The following is a 23,260-nucleotide window of genomic DNA, read 5'->3' on the forward strand; positions in this document are numbered from 1 at the left end:
CACTTAATAGAACATTACGTACCAGGACATATGGCAACAAAAAAACATAATCTTAGACTGGACATCAGTTGCTATGATACAATATGTGATATACAAGAGGACATTTCAACAAATAGCTCATAGTTATTAGAGACAGAGACACTGAAGCATGTGGCCACAAGAATCACATTACACCAAAACACCATTAGTCTTGATTTAAAAATGTGTTTTTATATCTACTACTACTACCATACAACCAGTGACTTTAATCTTGTGGCACTATGAAAAGTCTATATGGAGGCAGGCTTTTTTTCACCAAAATCAGTTTGTATAAATTCCAGGTATTTTATACAATACCTGTTTCCACCAATTTAAAGTCACCAGGCACTTGAATTGCCAGAAACGAAGTTTAGTTTACCTATTACAATTTAGCTGTCTATATTTGTTGTTTTTAAGTTGACGCATTTAAAAAAAAAACACACACAAAACCTGATTGCAAATGTGACTGAAGCCCTTTTATTTGGACAGGGTTTGAAATGCCCATAGTGGATAGCATAGAGTGGTTTTTAGATTACATGGTTTCTTCTCGCGAACAGGACAGCTCAATTTCACATGACATTATGTGTACCTTGCAACACATGTATCTTTGGTTATTTGTGAAATTTCTTTTAAATGCTCAGGATGTAAAATATGATTATTGATCTAGATTAATAAATGGAAGTATGTATTTTAATCTAGAGTGTTTACATCATGTACAATTTGTGTAAAATAATATTTGTGATGAAATGATTAAACTGTGGTGCATGACAACGGCCATATTTGGACATCAGATGGCATAAACCGAAAGGCCATTAGTAAATGAATGTGCGCAATAATCCATCCTTTCTTTTCACTTTTCTGAGACTTGGGGGAGAAAAAAACTATAATTGTATTGTTGTCTCGGGTGGCATAGGAGCCTTTACTCTAAATAGAAGCCTTAGTTGACAAGCTGAAGATATCTTTTTATATTAACTTGAAGCATGTTGTAGTCTGCTTGCAATATTTAATGTTTTATGTGATTCACAATAACAGTTGAAATGGGGTGACTGTTGTGATTGTTATTGGGATGAAAGTCTACATGGACTCCATTTGACTATAAATGAGTGAAACGTTTGGCACTCACAGCATGCTGTTTAGTTTAGTTAGCTGGTCATGTTTGATAGTGTACAAACCCCAACATATATTTGTTCTGGAGCAATAAGATGTTTGCTTCATCTTAGTGAAGCAGAATATGTACATAGTGCTTAATACTTGAAATTTTCACTGCTCCTCGAAAAGCCTTTACCTTCTCTGAAATGTATTGGCACAGTCACCTTTGGATCAATATTGCACCATACCTATAGGATTTCTTGCAAGTAGCATATATCCAGATTATAGAGCATTCAAAATGATGGATTTACATAGTAAAATTGGTTGTTTTATTGTTGGGCTGCTTCAGTGGCCAAATAGGACAGTAGTGTTGAGGTCAGATACAGCTAGAATAACTTGAATGCCTTAAACAAAGACCAAACATGAAAATACTACAGAATTGTAACATTTCCTTTGTGCGCCAAAAACTGAAAATTTAAGAAATAACTGAAAGAAAATACTTTCATGCTCTTTATTTTGTGTGTTTAGGAGGAGGGGATAACCCTGATTGGTTAAATGCATCTCAGGTTGATTTTTTATTTATTTCAGGCAATTTTTGTTCTACCCTTTTGACACCTTGCCCTGTTTACCTCCATTTTTCTCTCCTCACAATAGTAGTGATCTTTTAGAGCAGATATCAGATAAGCCTGTTGTACTTAAGATGGACGAGACCTAACTGGATATTAGTGGATAGGAGCAAAATATCCCATAAGTTTCACAGTATAGGATGCAGTGATGGTCTAGCACTGGAGCATTTTTTTTTTACATTTTCATTGTTTTTTGTTTTTAGGGAAACTTATTCCCTTTATGCTATTTATTCAGCTCACTTCTGCTGGCTATGGACAGCTATAGAGGACAAAATATTTATGTATTTATTTTAATGGATTGTTTTAATCAAATCAAACGAGTAGTCAAATCATGAGAAGACTATAATGTAGAAATAAAAGATAAATAATGTCCCATTTGTCAAATTTTATTTTTTCATTATTTGCTCTATGTGTATATTTTAGATGAGCATATATTCTGCTAATCCTCTCAAACTGCATTTACAATCTGGGCAGATCGAAGGGATATTGCACAGCCAGGGCAGTGTGGATGTATCAAAGTTAACTTAAAAGTCATCTTAAAGGAATATTCTGGGTTTAATACAAGTTGAGCTGAATCAACAGCATTTGTGGCATGATGTTGATTACCACTAAAATTTATTTTCACTTGTCCTTTCTTTTCCTAAAAAATAAAAAAAGCAAAAATCGAGGTTACAGTGAGGCACTTACAATGGAAGTGAATGGGGCCAATCCGTAAGCGTAAAGAAAATACTCACCGTTTCAAATGTACAGTATAGTCCACAAGACGTAAACAAATTCCATGTTAACATGATGTTAAGTGTGATAAAATCAGTTACTAACCTTTTCTGAGTAAAGTTATATCCAATTTTACAACTTTGTTGCCTTAACGACGTAATACCATAAACCCTAAAAGACCATCAAAATGACGATATAAACAGCACAATGAATACACGTTTTAATGGAAGTATTAATGCAAAAGCTTCACATTTCCAACTTTTAAACTCTCAAAACTTTGGCCCCATTCACTTCCATTGCAAGTTCCTCACTGTAAACTTTTTATTTATTTTTTAATAAAGGACTAGTTGAAATTATGTTTTGTGGTAATCAACATTATGTTGTCGATTGAGCTTAATTTGTATTGAACCTCACATATTCCTTTAAGAGATATTAAATTAAGAGATTGTTTGATCTGAGGTCAACAGCTGCAGCTGTCTTAACATGAACCTTCACCAGTATTCATAATCAATCGGCTAATAAATAATTTTTACTGTTGAGGAATTAACGACTAGTAATTGACTTAAAATGATCCATAACTCTCTGATTTATGGTTTATGGAAAATGTTTACAAATATCTAAATATTTACTTGTGTTAAAGTCCTATAACATAACAAAAAATGAGGGAATTTGAAATTACCTTAGACTAAAAGGCTGTGAAATTATTGTAGTAATATGTACTTTGCAAGATATATTGCTTTATACTGCTATTCAGATATTTAAGCAACACTATAAGGAAAAAGTTATTGAAATGTTTAATTCTAATGACATGTGGTGAAGGAAAAGTCCTGTGCTGTCCTTAAAAAAAAAAAAGAAAAAAGATGATTCCTCCTCCTCCTGCACACACCAGCTGCCCTCTCCTTTTGTTTACTCCTTCTGCAGCACTAAGGTTACCATGCCATTAAACTTCGCATCAGCGGATGACACATCCATCCCAAGTAAGAACACTAAATAACTTTATTTTTAACTACAACATATAACGCATTCCCTGCACATTCCTGCTAGAAAACCAGTTTTATTAACTCACAGAAAAGGTTTTGGAAGTGCTGGCTAATGTAGGCTAGCAATGTAGCCATATGGGAATTTTTTGTGCTTTCTGCGGATAATAAAACTTTTGAGACTTTTTAGGTGAATTAAACTGTCATTGAACGATAATTCTATTTATCTGAAGTTTACAGCTCTTTAAAACGCGTTACGTCTAAATACATGTAGGCTAAGTTAATGTCTTGTCAGTTACTATTGATGCCGATAGTTCAATACCGTTAGATGTTGCCACTCACTAACTGTTCCACGCGAAAAACAATGCCGAGCTAGCTAAATCTCCATCTCTTATAAATAAATAATTCATTGGGAAATTTAAAAGTATTTGTAAATACATACAGGGGTTTTTACTTTTTGTTATTTTTCGCCGTTGTAGTTTTGGTCACCTGTAGCATAACTTTCGTGTTCACTTTGCTGGGTTTGGGTTGTTCTGAAGATGAATGACAGTTGTGGAAACCAATGAAAGATCTGAAATATACAGAGACTTTTCCATTGTTATGGTTACACACGTTGACGCTTGGGCATTCCAACAATGGGGAAGTGAGGGCGGGATAGATCCGCTCAGCGAGAGTGAATGAGTTCACTTCGCATCTTGAACTTTAGGAAAGTCTTGCGAACAATAGGGGGAAAGAATATCGACCTCGCTCTAGCAATGTTAAATTAACGTATCCTACCTGTTGTAGGACTACGTTTTTGTGTGCTTCCAAACTGTTTTTAAATGACAGCGCGGAGATAAAAGTGTCGAAAAGTAGACAACCTTAATGCACTTTTCTATCACTTTATATTTTTTTGAAACTGCACACGACAGGACATGTATTTTTCATTTAATTAACCGTTTTTTTGTATATTCAGTTGTTTTATATTCTGCGGGTTATAATTTCGTAATATTTTCCTTCAAACTTTTCTAGTCAAGTTTCATAAACTTGACAGCGCTCAGTGGTTCGACATATTTTGCTATGCAAACATTAACTATTAAGGTCGTTTTTATGTGTTCCGGATCGCCTCGCGCCTGGTCGACCGCGTTGCCTTTGTAGATACTTTTTTGACAGCGAGCGAATACGAAATCATTTTGTATCGCATGACCGCTACAACCTCTTTGTGATGCTCTATCCTAAGCTGTCTCATTTCGAAGGCTGCGCACTAGGTACGACGCATACTTTGAAGGCTGCAATATACTGAGCATCCTCCTTTTAACAAGCCACATTTAAACAAGACGGACTTCATTGGACAAACGGAAACAGAACTTATGGTTATGACAGCAAGTCTACTCGGTTACTAACGTAACCTCGGTTCCCTGAGAGGAGGGAACGAGTATTGCGTAAGTAGCTTACGCTATGGGAAAACTCCGTTTCTCGAGAAATATTGAAGTCTTTATGTAAAACGCATTGCAGCTACACAGCAGACAGTAATGAGCGAGGCAGCTCGGTCATTGGCTGTGCTGCGGCAACTGCTCGAACCAATGACGGGGCGTCTCTGGTCGCGCTCCACGCGTTCGCGTGCTCAGAGCCCACCGAAATTAGCATAGCCAGGCTATATAATGGGCACCCCGTCATACGAGTTCCTTTAGGTTCAATCGACTGAAGCTTAACTGACCAAGCACAAGCACGGCAGCTTACGCTAATACTCGCTCCCTCCTCTCAGGGAACCGAGGTTACGTTAGTAACCGAGTAGTTCCCTATCGAGAGGTCTCTCCTATTAGCGTAAGTAGCTTACGCTTATGGGAACACCATGTAAAACGCCAGTGCGTGCTGACTTCGCTCTATAAAGCCAGAGGCAGATGCCTGAGCCTTTAAGCAAAGTGATTATTCCACGAGCCGCCAACGGTGAGCTACACAATGGGATAGTATAGAGCCCTTCCAAGGTGGTCCATGGTGGGCGCTCATAGTACAAACACAAGCACATATCTTATGTACTGAGTTTTCTATGTGCTGATATGCATAAAAATCCTTTAAGTCAGTCAGAGACGGACCTTGTAAGGGAGGAGATAATGCTCAGCATATACATACTCCAGTCCATTCTACAGTCAGGCTGATAGAATGTTGGAATGCAATGAGGGGACCTGTAGGTTATAAAACCTGATAAATGTCGAAGGCGAGGCCCAGCCCGGCCTCAGCGACAAATATCTTAAATGGGTATCCCACTCGACCAAGCCCACGAGGAGGCCATGCTCCTCGTAGAGTGAGCTCTGACGCCTAAGGGGCATTGAAGGCCCTTGGCTTCATAAGCTAGCTTATAGCATCCACTATCCAGCGCGATATTCGTTGCTTTGAGACTGCGAGACCTTTAGTGCGGCCGCCAAAGCATACTGAATAATTGTTCCGCCTGTCTGAACAGGGCAGAACGCTCCAAATATACTCTGAGCGCCTGACGGGCAGAGTAAATTAGCGCCGCTCGCCTGCTGGGGACGATAGCGCTGCCAGAGATATCACCTGTGCTCTGAAGGGTGTGGCGAGCACTTTAGGGATATACCCGTGCTTTGGCCTAAGGACAACTCTGCAGTCGCTAGGTCCAAATTCCAGGCAAGCAGCTTGATGACAGTGCGTGCAGGTCGCCCACTCTCTTGACTGAAGCGAAGCCAGCAAGAGCGCAGTTTTGCTGTTTAAGGTGCACGGTTCGAGAGGTTCTAATGGGGCACTCTTGAGTGCATCCAGGACCGTGGCCAGGTCCCAGATCGGCACCGAGGGGGGCGAGGAGGGTTCATCCTCCTAGCCTCTTAGGAAACGAATGATTAGATCGCTTTTCCCTAATGAATGTCCTTTATCAGGATTGTGCGACGCCGCTATGGCAGCCACATAGACTTTGAGCGTGGAGGGTGTGCGCCCGCCTCCAGCAGCTCTTGCAAAAAGGCGAGTACACTTGGTATCTCACACGCATTTGGGGTTCAAGCTCTTGGTATCACACCAGTCACTGAACACGCTCCACTTTTGGGCATATAAGCCTCATAGAGGGTGCTCACGCCTCAGTGATGGTTCTCAAAACTCCACTGGGGAGGTTCTCGGAACCCGTTGAGGGGCCATGCATGGAGGGCCCTCCATAGAGTGCAGGAGCTCAACCTAAGTCCACCCTGGCGATTTATATACTGAAACTACCGGCCATGTTGTCCGCTCGACCAGGACGTGTTCGCTTTTCAGGTACGGAAGCAGGGCTCTGAGAGCCAAGGCGACCGCCTTCATTTCCAGACAGTTTATATGTAGGCGCTTTTCCGGGTTTGACCAAAAGCCGGAGACAGGCCTGCCCTCGTAAAGGGCCCCCATCCTATTTTGGAGGCATCTGTTGTGATCATTTTTCTCCGCTGTTCACGCCCAGACTCACGCCGGTTTGATACCAGTTGATGGCTTTCCAGGGCGCCAGGGTTTTTATACAGCCGTGATTCGCTCTGATCAAAAAGTGGCCCGAGCGCCACGCTGCGAGTGGGGACACGGCTCTTGAGCCAGCGCTGGAGAGGACGCATGTGCAACAATCCTAGCTGGAGTACAGCTGATGCCGAGGCCATGAGACCGAGCATTCTTTGAAATCGTTTGACGGGCGTACGCCTTTCTGAATGATGTTGCAAGGCGCCGAATAGAGAGCGCCGCTCTGATGAGAGGTGCGCTGTCATCTGCACTGAGTCTAGCACTATTCCCAGAAGAGATATTCTGGCTGGGGATAGCACGCTCTTTGCAAAATTGATTCTCAGACCCAGGCATTCTAGACGGCTGATAATCCAAGATCTGTGCGTCGTTAACTGACCCTCTGATTGTGCTATGATTAGCCAATCGTCGAGGTAATTCAGTATTCGCGACTCCCGCTGTCTCAGGGGAAAGTGCCGCGTCCATACATTTCGTGAATGTACGGGGGGCCAATGATAGGCTGAATGGTAGTACTGTGTACTGGTATGACTGTCCCTCGAAAGCGAATCTCAGAAAAGGCCTGTGATGAGGCGCTACTCACCGAAAGTAAGCGTCTTTCAAATCCACTGATAGAAACCAACCCCCGGGGCGAACTTGTGCGAGGATATGTTTGGTTGTTAACATTCTGAACGAGCGAATCATAAAAGCTTTGTTCAGATGTCTGAGATCTAGGATGGGGCGGAGGCCACCGCCCTTTTCGACGAGAAAATAGCGGCTGTAAAACCCGCCTCGCTCATAGAGGGAGGAACAGTTTCTATAGTGCCGTTCTCTATCAGTTCGAAGCACCTCGGTGCGTAGAACATGTGACACATCTTTCCTCACTTCGTCTCGACCACCGCTGAAAAGCGGGTGGTCTGCGAGCTAATTGAAGTGAGTAACCGTGTTTTATTATGTTCAAAACCCATTTTGGCATGTCGGGATTTTTTCCCAGGCTTTTGCTCGTACAGATATGGGCTGAATGTTGGCTGGGGGCATGTCGCAGTGACGTATGGGCCCCACCGGCAAATTGCCTTGTGCTAACACTGAGTTTACAGCTCCCAGAGGCGCAGGTGCGCGCTGAGCAGCCGTGTTGATTGCCGAGTGCAGGGGTGCGTGTGAGCTTACAGGCACGCATGCTATCTCCGTAATGCTCGCATCGTGAGCTGGAGAAATGTTTGAAACTGTATAGACAGTGTTTACAGGTGGGGGTGCATACATTGTAATAGGCACGCTGCCACTTTCATAAAGCTTCCCGCTCTTAGCGGGAGTTTCTTGGCTCGCGACGTCACATCTGTGATGCTCGCGACATGAGCCAGAGAATTGTTTGAAACTGTATGGGCAGCGCTTATGGGTGGGGGTGCATATACTGTAGTAGGCACGCGCCACTTACATAAAGCCTCCTGCTCATGGGCGGGTGTTTTTGGTCATGCATACAGTGTTTGTAACTGTGGGAGTGCGACTTTAGTGTGGACATGTGACCCCTTAGTGACACAGGCAGAAAATGTGCTAACACTGAGCTTACAGCTCTCAGAGGCGCTGGCGCAGCTGAGCAGCTTTGTTGAGTGCAGGGGTGCGTGTGAGATTACAGGCACGCGGCTATCTCCGTAATGCTCGCAGCAAGAGCCGGAGAAATGTTTGAAATGACAGTGTTTACGGGTGGGGGTGCATACATTGTAATAGGCACGCCGCCACTTCCATAAAGCTTCCTGCTCTTAGCGGGAGTTTCTTGGCTCAAGCGTCACATCTGTTATGCTCGGGCGTGAGCCAGAGATCTGTTTGGAACTGTATGGGCAGCGCTTATGGGTGGGGGTGCATCTACTGTGGTAGGCACGCGCCACTTTCATAAAGCCTCCGCTAGCGGCGGGTTTTTGGCCATGCATACAGTGTTTGTGTGTAGGGGTGCTGCAGGACAGCAGGCACGCGCGCTACATTTATAGTATTTCCCGCTTTTACTGGGGAAGTGTTTATAACTGTGGGAACAGTGCTTGTGTGTAGTGGTGCATACATGACAATAGGCACACGATCTACATTTATGGGGCGTCCAGCTCGAGCTGGGAAAGTATTCGGCACTGTTTGGACAGTATTGATATGTGAGAGTGCGCACTTTAGTGTGGACACGTGACCCCTTAGTGACACAGGCAGAAAATGACTCTTTTTGTGATTTCTGTGTGTTGCCGTGAAAACGGCGTTTGATTGCAGGTGAGCGAGTTCTGTGACTGGCCCATTGACTGCTGTACAGACATTTCCAGCCGCCTGTAAGGGGACTGGGTAATGTTTTACACGTTTTGCTCACTGCAGTGAAGCGTTCAGCGAACTCTCTTACCGTGCTGGTGCCCGTGCTCGTGTCCGCTAATGTCGACGGCGCGGGGTCGAAGAACAAGCCCGGCCAGTCGTAGGATGCAGCGCCAATTGGAAAGGCTGTCATCCTTTTTACCGTCGTCCCCTGGCGCGCCGAATGAGATGAGACCCACCGTTCTGTTGGAGGGGTGCTGGTCCTTCTGCGTGAATTGCCGGCGGGGAGTTCTCGGGTGGTGGTGAAGCGGCCTCCTCTGGCGGCCTCTGTGAGCGGCGCTTTTTCTTGCGCGGCTCGAACAGAGGGGACGGCAGCACGGTGGTAGCAGGCTCGTTCGCAGCGAAGGCGGCGAAGCGAGCGCGCGGCTCGTTGAGGCCCAGGGAGTCACATTCGGGGCATCCGCCTCGAGTGAAAGCAGCTTCTGCATGGTCAGGTCCCAGGCAGCGAGTGCAGATAATGTGACGGTCCCTGTCAGGAAGAAGGCCTCTGCACGAGGCGCAGGTCGAAGGCATTTAAAACAACGCCTCGAATTTGCTCTTTTACTAAATACAAAAAGTGTCGCAAAGGCTAACACTTGCAAAGTAGCTTAGTAAAAGGATATAGTGATGCGCGCTGGATGGCGTAGCAGAAGGCTTCAAGGCGGCTGAAGGCGCCGGCGTCCTCTTAGCAGTCCTACTGTAGGCTTGTCAACGGCGGGCTAAAGACTCCAACAATCCGGAGGATCCAGCGAAGAGGATGTCTTCGCTGAAGGAGATTAAATCTAAAGGAACTCGTATGACGGGTGCCCATTATATAGCCTGGCTATGCTAATTTCGGGCGGCTCTGAGCACGCTGAACGCGGTAGGCGCCCATTGGTTCGCGCTGCTCAGAGTCGCCCGTCATTGGTTCGAGCAGTTGCCGCAGCACAGCCAGTGACCAAGCTGCCTCGCTCATTACCGTCTGCTGTGCAGCTGCAATGCGTTTTACATAAAGACTTCAATATTTCTCGAGAAACTGAGTTTTCCCATAGTGTAAGCTACTTACGCAATAGGAGAGACCTCTCGATAGGGAACACTCTTTAACACTTTCCCCGCCAAACACGGAATTTTCCGTGTTTTATGAAAAAAATGCTTCCCCGCCAAACACGGAATTTTCCGGGTTTCCGTGTTTTAGGTGTTATACGGTAAGGAAGACCCCTGCGCATGTTTTGAAAGAGTACGCAACTCTTTGATCAAAGAAACAGACTGCGATCGTCTCAAACATGAAGAAGTGGAGTATTGAGAAGCTCAAAATATCAGACATAAACATGCCTTTTTCTCAGCTTTTTGTCTGAAATGTTGTTTTTTGACAAAACCTACCTCTGTTCAAGTCGCAATAAAAAACGAACAAATGAAGATAAAATAAAATCGTTTTTTTTTGCCTAAAAGCAGAGGCCCAGATCTTTATTGTGATATATAGCATCTTCATATATTCATGGAAGAAAATATTCTGCGGGCCATTAAAGTTTAGCGAAAATCGTCAAAAACCCTGGCGGTGGCTGGCAACTTCTTTTTAAAAACGCTGGCGGGGAAAGAGTTAACGAGTGGGAGCGCTTTGAGTGAGTCCCTTTAGAAGGGAATGTATGAGGTAATGTTATATAGGGAGAAAAGAAAATAGATTTTACAGGTGTACTTTTAGTCTACAATACTTTATTTTAATTAAATTAAATATTACTATAATTATACATATTATATACTCTGCACCCATCTAATGAGGCATTTTAACTTGGGAATTACTTAATTGAATTTGAACATCATATTTTCGAGCAAATTGGCATAATTTATTTTAGACAAATTATGTTAATTTTCATTGAAGCAAAGAATTGTTGGTTGTGAGTGCCCATGAAGGATACACCTCATGCATCCTCTGAATTCCCGTGTAAGAATGTCGCATTCAAAAGCTGCATTGGGAGTGTCCTATTCACTTTTCTGAAATGAGACAGCCTTGATGATGTATGCGGACAACAAATGCGAACTCCGGAGGACATAAGTAGCATGCACCGACGATGATCGCGTGCGCGAGAGTCAAGAAAATCTGTCCAGCGTATGGTCAGAATACGCGGACTGGACTGTCAAAATTTACATCACGCATAATGTGGATGAAGCAACGCAAACACGGCAAGTATACTTTGGCCTTTAAAGTAGACATGCAGACTCTTTTCCTCACTTCAAACGGAACCATTTTTGCGTCCCTCTGCACTATTTTTTCAATAACAATACGTCTCGAGTAGGCACACTGTGTGAGTCTACAGTTTTTTATTTTGTAACACGAGAACACATTCAGTCTGAATGACCTATTAAGGGGCAGTCACACTTGGATTTGAATTTTCTTTCGAACAATGCAGTGGACAAGGATATGATGTCATGCAGGATAGCTTCTGGTTTTAATAAATAACACTTATAAAATAACATGGTATATTTTACAGTTTTTAATAAAATACTATCTGCTCACTTTCCAGCAACAATAAAAACACACAGCTTTGAAATATGTATTGTTTGAATTAAGCCAAGAGGTCAGAATGTGAGGTTTTGATCTCCTATTGGTCATGTGTCCTATCGTCATCCAGGATTGCGTTTCAGAATTCGCCAAGCTTGAACATTTATACGCAGCATTGTATGAAATTCCACGAAAAGCAATTGTATGAAAGCAATGTTAATGGAGAGTGAAGTGTAGTGTGACCTCCCCTTTATGCTACCTGCGCTAATTTTATTGCCTAGCAATGGCTTCCTTGCCTCTCACCTGGAACATCAAAACCCTTCTAATAATGGAGCCTACAAGCTTAGCTTAAAATAGCATAACACGGTGGTCCCATAGACATTCTATGGTGGTACACCTGCGAGGAAACAAGAGGCCATTCTTTTTGAATGGATGTTTATGGAGGAAATGCTTCAATATGCTGAATAAACTGCTTTTGTGAGGACTGCTCATCATTTAATTAATTGACTACCTATCCACTAATCTTCAGCATGTTTTACACTAAACAATCCTTTTGGAATTAAATATGTATGTAGCTTTCAGCAGTGTTTGATATAATGGCAAGGGATTTTCTAGTACCAAATCACAGTCATATTTTTTTTTCAATAACAATTTCTTTCCGTAATTGTTATCTGCAAAATCTGTACATTATTCCAAACTTGTGGCCACCAGTGTAGGTGTCACTTTACGGCTTTTCCCATTCAGTTGTATGGTATCCTCTAACGTTGACCTAACTGACGTAACATGCTAGCTGACCGTTATGCTCTGTCCTATGATAAAGCCGAGGAGGCTTTTATCTGAGCTCCTGAAGTCACCCATTCACCATACTTATGTATAATTTTCTCTTGTGTTGTTTAAACTGTCAATGCATTAATTAACTTTCCTTCCTCTCTCTGCTGAAGGTGTTCTGTGAACATTCAAGCATGCACCAAGTTAGTGCCTCACATAAGGGCTACATAGCAGGAAGAATGATATCCCCCTTCTCATACATTTAGCCCTCCATCTATTATAACCCTTGTCAGGAGTAAGTGAAAGTAGGAGAAGAAGAAGGAAAGATGTTGAGACAATCAGAACCAGGCAGGAGGTGTGTGACTGCTCTGCCGTTTGCACACATAAGAGGGGTGGAGGTCGCTAGGGGGAGAACGGGCTATGGCTTCACGCTCTCTGGTCAATCACCCTGTGTGCTGAGCAGCATCCTTAAGGGCAGTCCTGCTGATTACATGGGTCTTCGTTCTGGAGATCAGATCCTAAGTGTGAATGACATCAATGTGTACAAAGCCTCTCATGAGGATGTGGTCAAACTCATTGGCCGCTGCACAGGTGTCCTACACTTGATCATTGCTGAATGCTATCAAAACAACTCAAACCTAGATTCATGTTCAAGCGATGAGGAAATGGGGATCTACAACCACAAGAGCCACCGGTTGAGGCCCAAGATGGACTCAAAGACTCTCGGGATAAACCGTGCAGAACGCGTTGTAGCCGAAATGCAGTCTGGTGGAATCTTTAACATGATCTTTGAAAATTCCAGTCATTCATCTAGTAGCTCAGAGAAAACAGTTGCTTGTGCATCTGCCTCTAAAGCAAGGCCTCGCTCAGAGCCAGACTTCCCTTATGGAAATGCTGTCACTCATAGGAGTGACCCCAACTTACTCACCGAAGAGGAGATGGCCAAAGTACTCAATGATGACTCTGTGATTGTGGATATGTTTGAACATCAAGATGAATTTGCCCTAATACAAACAGCTCATTCTGCAGGGATCCTAAATGTTGGTATGATTGTGGGTTACCTGGGCTCTATTGAATTAGCCTCAATTAGTGCCAATTTGGAAAGTGACAGCCTCCAGGCAATTCGTGGCTCTATGCGACGTCTTCGTGCGGAGCAGAAGGTGCACTCATTGGTTCTGCTCAAAGTCATGCATGATTGTGTACATCTATGTAATGACCGAGGCACTGTTCTAGCCACCTACCCTGCAGAGAAGTTAGCATTCAGCGCTGTATGTCCAGATGACCGCCGCTTCTTTGGTCTTGTTACCATGCAAGCCGCGAATGACTACAGCATTAACAGACACAGCGAGGAAGAGCAAAGCTTAAGAACATCTTGTCATGTTTTTATTGTAGACCCAGAACTTTGTCACCATAAGATCCACCAAAGTGTGTGCCGACGTTTTGGCTTTGACTGCACTCCCGACCCAGATACTGGTGGCTGTCTGGAATTCCCACCAACTTCCCAGCCACTGCTTCAGTTTGTGTCTGTGCTGTACCGTGACATGGGTGAATCAATTGAGGGCATGCGGGCTCGGGCTTTCCTTGATGGCGACCTGGATGCTCAGCAGAATAACAGCACAAGCAGCAACAGTGACAGTGGCATTGGCAACTTCTTGCCAGAGGAGAAGAGCAACAGAGTCCTCTTGGTTGACCTCGGCGCTAACTCTGGTCGCCATGTGCCCACAGGTTTATGGGAGAACCTGCATGGACCTCATCATCAAAGTGTACTAGGAGGTCTTCCACCACCACCCCAAATGCCACATCATAATTGCTACTGTTCTGACCAGTTTATAGAACATTATCCACTCCATCCACATTCCCATGTAGACCCACCTCCACTTTCTGGCAGGCATCTAAACTCGTCCTCACGGCTGGATGTATCAGGCCTGCCTTCACGCTCAAACTACTCAACCCATTGCAAGAAGGTGACAGGGGCTTCAGGCCAGCGTGTGCTGCCTGTTCATGTCCTGAGAGATTGGCGTCAGGGACAAAGCAGCGATCAGGAGTCTTATGCAGAGTCGACTGACGGATGGTCCAGTGCTAACTGTAGCACTTTGCCACCACCCATGAGTAAGATTCCAGCCGATCGGTACCGTGCTGCAGATGAGATTGCATCACAGCCTCACCGGCTCCATGCCAAGAAGTATGAGTGGGCTAAAAAACTATTTGGGGAGAAGAGCCCACGAGAGCACCAGCAACACCAACAGATCAATGGTGGAAGAACTAAAGACGAAAAAAAGGTAAAGGTATTTTTCAACTTCAGAAACCTCTGATGCAAGTTCTGTTTTTACTACTGTAAAAAACTTGTTCAGAATCACAATAAGTCACAATAACTACCTACTCCAGAATAGTTTAAATCAATTCAGTGTCTGATCCTAGGGATTATGAGAAATTAGTAAGTAATGATTTGAAATTGAATACTGGTTCATGAGCAAGTTAAAAACATTTGTTTTATGTGCAGAAAGTCCTTGCAGACATAAACTGAAGTGTCTTGTATGGATATCACTTTTTCCCAGCATCAATCACAGTATAATCCTCTACTTTGTTGTTTTCAATTGCGGTAGGAATTGTGTCCTCTCCACCACTGAGATTAAGTAAATCAAATTCACCTCAAAATCGCACTCATATTCTCTCATATTCTCTCATATTTGCTCTTTAAAATCCTCTGTTGCTTTTGCACTTTTGCATTCTCACTTAGTAAAATTACACAGAGACTTTACTATCAAAAAGATGAATTCTGTCAGGTAGCTGACATTTGAAGCCAGGCTCAAATTACCCTTGTTCCAGTCTGCTGCTTTAGCTGCGGCTTTTCACTTGGAGGGAACATGTTAAAACTGACCCTGAGATGAGAAGATTGAGACACAAAACAGGTTTCATATCATCCTCACAGTGGAACATTTTCAGTTCAAATGGATGTGAGCCCCTGCTCTGCTTTAACTTCTGCATTTTTCCTTAGCAGCTGACCCCAGATCAGTCATATTTATAGGTCCTGCATGTCAGCCTGAGTGTAATCAAGTCACACCACAAAAACAGATATGATATATACAGTTTCCAGCCTGACCGCATAGAATCACACTACTATTACAAAATGTTTTGCAAAATGAGGTTTACATGGCTCATACTATGCATCGTGGCAGTTTCCTCATGAAATAAACACTATGGGCATGACAGCAACAATTACTTTTCACAATTACTTTTACTTTTCACATAAATCATGATGATTGTCATTTGTCAGTTTATAAACACTCACGTTTGCTTTGTTCCACACACAATGCTATCCTACCACATGAAAACACTTTTACTATAGCAACTACAAGCTTATTCTAACATAATCAAGTTGCGTGGACAGTTACAGCATGGTAGCTCAAAGCTCGAAAAGCTTGCGAGTAGACATGTGACACGATAGTGTCAGAAAAGCACCACATAATAATGTGGTAGTTTCAGCAATTGCCCTTTTTACCTCACATTTTTTATGCCACTATCGGTTAGGTTTAGGCTTAATGTTTAGGATGAGGTATGTTTTGTTCATTTTAAAATCACTAAAACATTAACCTTAAAAAACAGTTTCGCAGAAGTTGCATGGCACCATGCGAGGGTTGGACTTGTGAACAGTGAGCTCTGCACACTTTGCTAGTTTTTAATACTTTTTGTGTCATAAACCAGTGATATTCGACACACCCTGTTCCATAACTGTTCTATGAAGACAATATGTCAAATAATTCGAAATCCTCTGACTCTGGAGACATTAAAAGCCACTTAAGTGCTCAAGCTGATACCCCAGACATGGCCACGGACCGGGGACTGTCAAGCATGTCGGTGATGCTGGTGAATGCCATTGATGGAGATCGTGAGCTCTTCCCGAGTCTGCTTGACATAACAAACCAGAAGCTCACAGATCTGCTGAGGGAGACAGGCCCCGATCAATTCTTGGCAAATTTCTGAGATCATCTGATAAAAATGTTGTGTTACGTGAGGCGAGGAGTAAAGGATGGCTTTCTTGGAAGAACCACAGCATTTTCTTGGTCCCAGATTTTGCGAATTCGACAAGAGAGAAATGCGATCGATAAAATCTATGTCAAATCTTTAATTGCACAAGGCGAATCCTTGCATCTCTAGATGCAGACTTGAAATTTTTTTAGAATCCTTGTCCGCACTCCTTCCTCCAATACCAAGTTCAAATTTTTCTACCATAATCTCATGATAGGAGTTAAAGCTCCGTCCCCCAAACTCTGAATTAGCAGGGAATAATACACTGATGCCTCATAACCTTTTCCAAAAGCATTAATCACCTCTCCCAAAGTATTTGGCACTTTAGCGGGGTGTGTGCTACTCACAAAAACAATGCAGAGCAGGTGGTGCAGATATAAAACTGAGAGCTGGGAATCCCAATATGATGAACCAAATTCTCAAAAGATCTCAACACTCCACTCTCATACAGGTCACCGAGTGTAGTAATCCCCCTCACAATCCACTCTGACCAGCAGAAAGTGGACTTACTAATATGTAATTTAAAGTTCAGCCATATGCTTGAGGCAACATTTCAATAAATGTCCGAATTAAACTCTCTGGACACTTTTGTCCAAACCACGTGCAAATGTGAGGTAATGGGGTGTGACTTCTACGATTATTTTGATAGAAAGGCTTTGCAGTGGCAAAATAGGGGCAAGAACTTTTCAATATGAAACCAGGGAGGCGCTCTTTCTCAAGTGGAAGCTACCAATGAGCCAAATGTCTGAGACCGAATGCATAATAATAAAACTAAATCTAGATGGTATTCGAACTTTGGTGCTGTACTAATTCAGGTACAACAAGACTGTGGTTACTGAAAATGCAATATGTATTTAATATGGAATGCTTTATAGCCAGGCTTAACAAAGCCAGGCCCAGAACAGTACAGGCCTGGTTAAGGGTTTCAAAATCTATTTGTGATTATCTTACCGAGTTATAAGACATTTTCTTTTAACACTGTAAAGTGTTTTTCATTCAGTAATGTTTATATGGTATTATTATGTAATGTAAATACATGTAGTATTTCTAAGCAGTGCACACAGTATTTGTTCTTTTGTTTGTGTGTTGTTTGTTGTGGTTTATTTTTGTATTTTGTTTCTTGAAAAATTTTAAAATAATAGAAATTTGTGTTTATAAAGTAACTTAATCCATTCACTAAAAGTATTCCCAAATTTCCAAAATCTTAAAATATAATCCCATTCTACCATATCAAACGCCTTTTCGGTGTCAAGTGAGATGGCAGTGACCGGAGACTGATCATTCGCCACTGACCACATGATATTGATGAAATGCCTAATGTTATCAGAAGAGCTACGACCCTGAATAATCCCCACTTAATCTATATGTATAAGGGATGTCATAACTTAATTGGTTAGCCAAAAACATCTAGCTGGATCAGGGAAATTGGACGGGAAATCTTACACTCGCTTGAATCTTTGTCCTTTTTAAGAATCAGACTGAACAGGGCTTGTGTCATCGTTGGTGGAAGCTTTCCATTCTTCAATAATTCCTGTATAAACTTCTAACAAAAGTGGAGCCAGTTCTGTAGCATAAGATCTAAAAAAATTCAGTGGCAAAGCCATGTTCAGGCCCCTGAGCCTTGCCTGAATGCAGGGCCTGAACAACCTCATCATGCTTCTCCAAGGTTATCTCAGAATCAAGAGAATTGTTTTGCTCAATCATAAGTTTAGGGAGATCTAATGGTTCCACAAAGTTTCTATATCTTCATTAGTAGATGAAGATGTGGAACTATAAAGATCAAGATAAAATTCTTTGCTGAGGTAAAAATGTTCACCACCAGCAGATTTCACTGTGGAAATGGTACAAAAAGGCTCCCTCTTCATTATATATCTAGCCAAAAGCTTCCCTGCTTTGTCCCTCAACTCAAAATATGACTGTCTTGCCCTGAATATCCAAAACTCCACCTTCTGTGACAAAATAGTATTACATCTGTATTTCAATCGGGTCAATTATCTGAGGCCATCAGATGACATTTGGCGCTTCAGTTCTCTCTGTACTTTTAATATTCTCTTCCAACTGCACAAGTTATCGTGCTTTGGATTTTATGGTTAATGAGGCATACTGTATGATCCGACCCCTAAGAACCACCTTAAGTGCCTCCCAAGCCACGCCCACAGAGGATGCTGAGGACCAGTTCATCTCCATAGATTTCAGCCTTTAACATTTGTTGGAAATCAGGATTTTGCAAAAGGGATACATTAAAGTTCCGACTATATGATTTCTTTTTCTCCATTTGTGGCAACACCTCTAAACTCACCAGGGCATGATCTGAGACTAAGATGTTTCAAATTGAGCAATCAACAGATGAAATGAGGGACTTAAAATATCCAATCAGGAATAAATCTTATGGACCTATGAAAAAAATGTATAGTCCCTACTAGCTGGGTTCAATAGTCTCCAAAAATCTGTAAGACCAACATTTTTAAACATCATAGGAAGCGCCATTGTTGCTGTAGGGGGGTTACACACATTTGCTTCACTATGATCAAGGACTGAGTCTATCAATAGATTAACATTTTACATTTTGACATATTAGAAAAAATGTATTGTGTCAAAATGTTTTTTATAAAGACCACATTCCAACATTATTGCAGCAGTCAAACCCAGAACTTCCCCCAGAACAAGACAAACGTGTGCATTTAACCTGCGCACAACAGCACCAACTGGAATCCATCCCTCTAAACTCAAACAGTCCATGCATGCCTATGAGAGTCCCAGCAACAACATTGCCATCGGATTGCTCAAGTCAGGTGTTTCTTTACAAATTTTGTGAGACATAATTACATAACAGAAAATAATCTATAAAACAAACTCCATCCAATAGGCAGAATAAACACAACGAACATGTAGATTAATTCACAAAACTTGAAGGTGTGTTCCTCCACAAAACAAATTCCAGCCGCTAGCGGAACCAGCACATGATAAAAGAAATTATAATAATAACAAAATAATAAAGCCAGTCAGTTTCCTCTGACAGACAAAGGAATGTTCAGTGAGCCGGCTGTTTCATAAGTGCAGCAGATGCCCCAATCCTTCCAATGTCCTGCAAAAAAGTATCCACAAAAACACTCCAGCCAATAGGAATAAGCACAAAGTATGTGTAGTTTCATCCACAACTGTCCCGAAGCAGTGTATTCCACAAAACAAACTCCAGCAGCTAGGTGAAACCAGTGCAAAAAGGAACAAAAAAGCTGCACAGCATCCTTGAACGGTCAAGTGTATGTTCAGTGAGACAGCTCAATTGTAGGCACGAGAAACACACCATGACTTCCTCAGTTCATTGATTTGATGAAAGACATCACTTGCTGTGGGCGTGTCAATATGTTGTGGCCATCGTTAGTATCTATTCTCAATTTGGCCGGGAACTTCAGTGTAAAAGCGACCCTTCGTCGATGCAAATGTTTCTTGAAAGAAACCCTGTTCCACAGAACGAACTCCAGCTGCTAGGCTGAACCAATACAAAAAGAAACAAAAATGGCTCCCAGCTTCCCCAGACAGCCGAGTGTATGTACAGGGAGTCAGATCACTTGGGGGCCATATGAAAGTCACCAAATGGTTTACTCACCCCATTGTCTCTATGAAAGACAATACTTGTTATGGGCATATCAGAAGTTTACATACACCTTATTTAAACTCAGCTTTTTACAATTCCTGACATTTAATTGTAGAAAACATTCCCTGTCTTAGGTCAGTTAGGATCACTATTTATTTTAAGAATGTAAAAAGAGAATTATTTATTTCAGCTTTTATTTCTTTCATCACATTTCCAGTGGGTCATAAATGTACATACAAGTTATTAGTATTTTGTAGAATTGCCTTTAAATTGTTTAACTTGGGTCAAATGTTTTGGTAGCCTTTCACAAGCGTCTCACAAAAAGTTGCTGGAATTTTGGCCCATTCCTCCAGACAGAACTGGTGGAACTGAGTCAGGTTTGTAGGCCTCCTTACACCCACACGGTTTTTCAGTTCTGCCCACACATTTTCTATCAGATTGAGGTCAGGGCTTTGTGATGGAAACTCCAATACCTTGACTTTGTTGTCCTTTTGCCACAACTTTGGAGGTATGCTTTGTGTCATTGTCCGTTTGTAAGACCCATTTGCGACCTAGCTTTCTTCGTTGGTGATGTCTTGAGATGCTGTTTCAATATATACACATAATTTTCCTTCCTCATGATGCCATCTGTTTTGTGAAGTGTACCAGTCCCTCCTGCAGCAAAGCACCCCCACAACATGGTGCTGGCTTCCCCATGCTTCATGGTTGGGATGCTGATCTTCAGCTTGCAAGGCTCACCCTGTTTTCTCCAAACATAACGATGGTCATTATGGCCAAAAAGTAAATTTTTTGTTTCATCAGACAGGAGGCAATTTCTCCAGTAAATAAGATCTTTGTCCCCTTGTGCACTTCCAAAATGTAGTCAAAATTTTTTATGGTGGTTTTTGAGCATCGGCTTCTTCCTTGCTGAGCAGCCTTTCAGGTTATGTCGATATAGGATTCGTTTTCCTTCCTGATTGATATGGTGGCTGTGTGGTCCCATGGGGTATATACTTGTGTACTATTGTTTGTACAGATGAATGTGGTACCTTTGGGCATTTGGAAATTGCTCCCAAGGATAAACAAGACTTGTGGAGGTCCACAAGGTCTTGGCTGATTTTAAAATATTTATTTTCCCATGATGTCAAGCAAAGAGGCACTGAGTTTGAAGGTAGGCCTTAAAATACATCCAGAAGTACACATGCTATTCAGTACACTTCCTATCAGAAGCTAATTGTCTAAATGCTTGACATTTTCTGGAATTCTCCATGCTGCTTAAAGGTAATGTTAACTTAGTGAATGTAAACTTCTGACCCACTGGAATTGTGATATAGGCAATTAAAAGTGAAACAATCTATCTTGTAAACAATTGTTGGAAAAATTACTCTGTCATGCTCAAAGTAGATGTCCTAAACAACTTGCCAAAACTATAGTTTGCCAATAATAAATCTGTGGAGTGGTTAAACAATGAATTTTAATGACTTCAACCTCTTGGCAGCAATTATATTGTCGCAAATATCGCATTGCACGCTGTTGGGATCGAGCCTGATGAAATGTAGCCACACTTTTGATCTTTTCCACATATTTTACATCTATGGGGTTGAGACGCATACACACTACAGCCTCATGTGTGATCCGCATCTCTGGGCATAACTGGCATAAACTAGTGTTTTTCCTTGATGCCTAAATCACCGGCACTTTTAGATTTGGGCACATCTAGCATTATACATGCTTATCACTGACTTTGATGAGATTAACCCCTTAGGTATCAAAATTTGATACCAAACTACAAGACATTTTTCGATACTCTATTGTTTAGAGCCAATTCGGTCGGTGCCTAAAATTTATCAAACTCAATACCCAGTAGAGTGCGGATCGGGCCGCATTTTTCTGTCCGAGCCCGGCCCGCGTCCGACAGGGCAGTAACCGAACCCGACCCGAACCCGAACGTCATTAAGATATTTATGTCCGAGCCCGACCCGAGCCCGACACAGTTAAAAATCTCGTTTTTTTTCTCATACTAATGACACGTACGTTTGTATGTGTAGAAAGCCCACTTTTATTTTTCAACTGGAAGGCATTCGGTAATGTTTACAGATGTGCGCAACGCATCAGCGTGCGCCGCACACAGCCAACAAAGCGCATGTTAACACAGGCGCGCACAAGAGGCCCAAACAAATAGCCAATTGAAATTAAATGAACAAAGCTAGGTCTACCAAAAATTGCCCAAGCTAACAGAACAAAACATTAACGTAACACAAATGCAGCTTATTGAAATGAAAATCACTCTTACCATTTTTCTCGAAAACTGTGTGGCTAATAAAACTGTAACATGGGATCTATTCACATAATCCATCCTTCAGTGTTTAGGCTAATCCAGGTTCTTATGCAGAAAAAGGATTGCATCAACGGTGGATGGCTTCAAGGCTGTCCTCCTCTGCTCGATGGTCCTGCCAGCAGCGCTGAAGTTGCGCTCACTGCTACTGCTGCTGGCTGGAATAGCAAGGATGCCGCGGGCAAGGATACTAAGCTTCGGGTAGTTGAGTTGATGATCGCTCCACCAGCCCAAAACATCTCTGTCATCCTGCATTGTATGATTTTGAGTCGAGTACATCTCGACTTCGTCTGTGGCATCTGCCACAGGTACATTTTCCTACTCCTCAAAGTCAACTGCAGCTTTCTTGGGCGCGGGTCCTTCAGTGGCGGTCTCCTGGGTGTGGAGGTCACTGAGCTGTCTCCGAACCTCCTGGAGAAGGTTGTCTCTCTCTGAGGAGGACAACATTCGGAGCTGGCTATATTTAGGCCAAAGGAAAGTTGCAATTTTTTGGAGTTCTTGGATCTCCACTTTACGCAAACTCCAACTGAGATGCCGCTCGCGGATGATGACTTGATAGGGGCTGTCAGTCGTTTTTTTGTTGTGGTGACGCTTCAGTCGCTCAAACCACAGAAACACCAGGTTTATGGTTGGGTACTGGTCCCCTTCAAGTTCACGCTGGGCATCATAAAATGGTTGCAGGAACTCGACAAGACAGTCAAGGACATCTGGAGATATGGCATCGATCCACCAGCCCTCTGCGCGATCATTTAGTTTTTCGCGTAGTTCTTGATAAACCGAGCGGACAGAATTTAAGGTCAGATATACCGTGCTAAACCTCGTGTCTGCCATTTGGATGACTGTTTTTGACAGCAAAGCTGCCATGCCCAACTTTTTGACATATTAGACCAGTGCCTTGGTAGCTTGCAGAGTGTC

General features: G+C 42.5%; 1 protein-coding gene across 2 annotated transcripts in view; it reads left to right on the top strand.

Moving 5' to 3' along the window:
- The first annotated feature begins 3,346 nt into the window (after positions 1-3,346).
- The window catches only part of LOC127651261 (regulator of G-protein signaling 12-like), a 134,581-nt gene continuing 114,667 nt past the window's right edge, over positions 3,347-23,260 (top strand). For both annotated transcript variants that reach the window (XM_052137011.1, XM_052137012.1), the window contains exons 1-2: positions 3,347-3,424; positions 12,584-14,689. In XM_052137011.1, the coding sequence (XP_051992971.1) occupies positions 12,737-14,689 (1,953 nt within the window). In that variant the 5' untranslated portion in view covers positions 3,347-3,424; positions 12,584-12,736. The remainder of the gene's footprint in view (positions 3,425-12,583; positions 14,690-23,260) is intronic.

The sequence above is a fragment of the Xyrauchen texanus genome, chromosome 11 (genome assembly GCF_025860055.1).
Source record: "Xyrauchen texanus isolate HMW12.3.18 chromosome 11, RBS_HiC_50CHRs, whole genome shotgun sequence".
In the NCBI taxonomy this organism is placed as follows: domain Eukaryota; kingdom Metazoa; phylum Chordata; class Actinopteri; order Cypriniformes; family Catostomidae; genus Xyrauchen; species Xyrauchen texanus.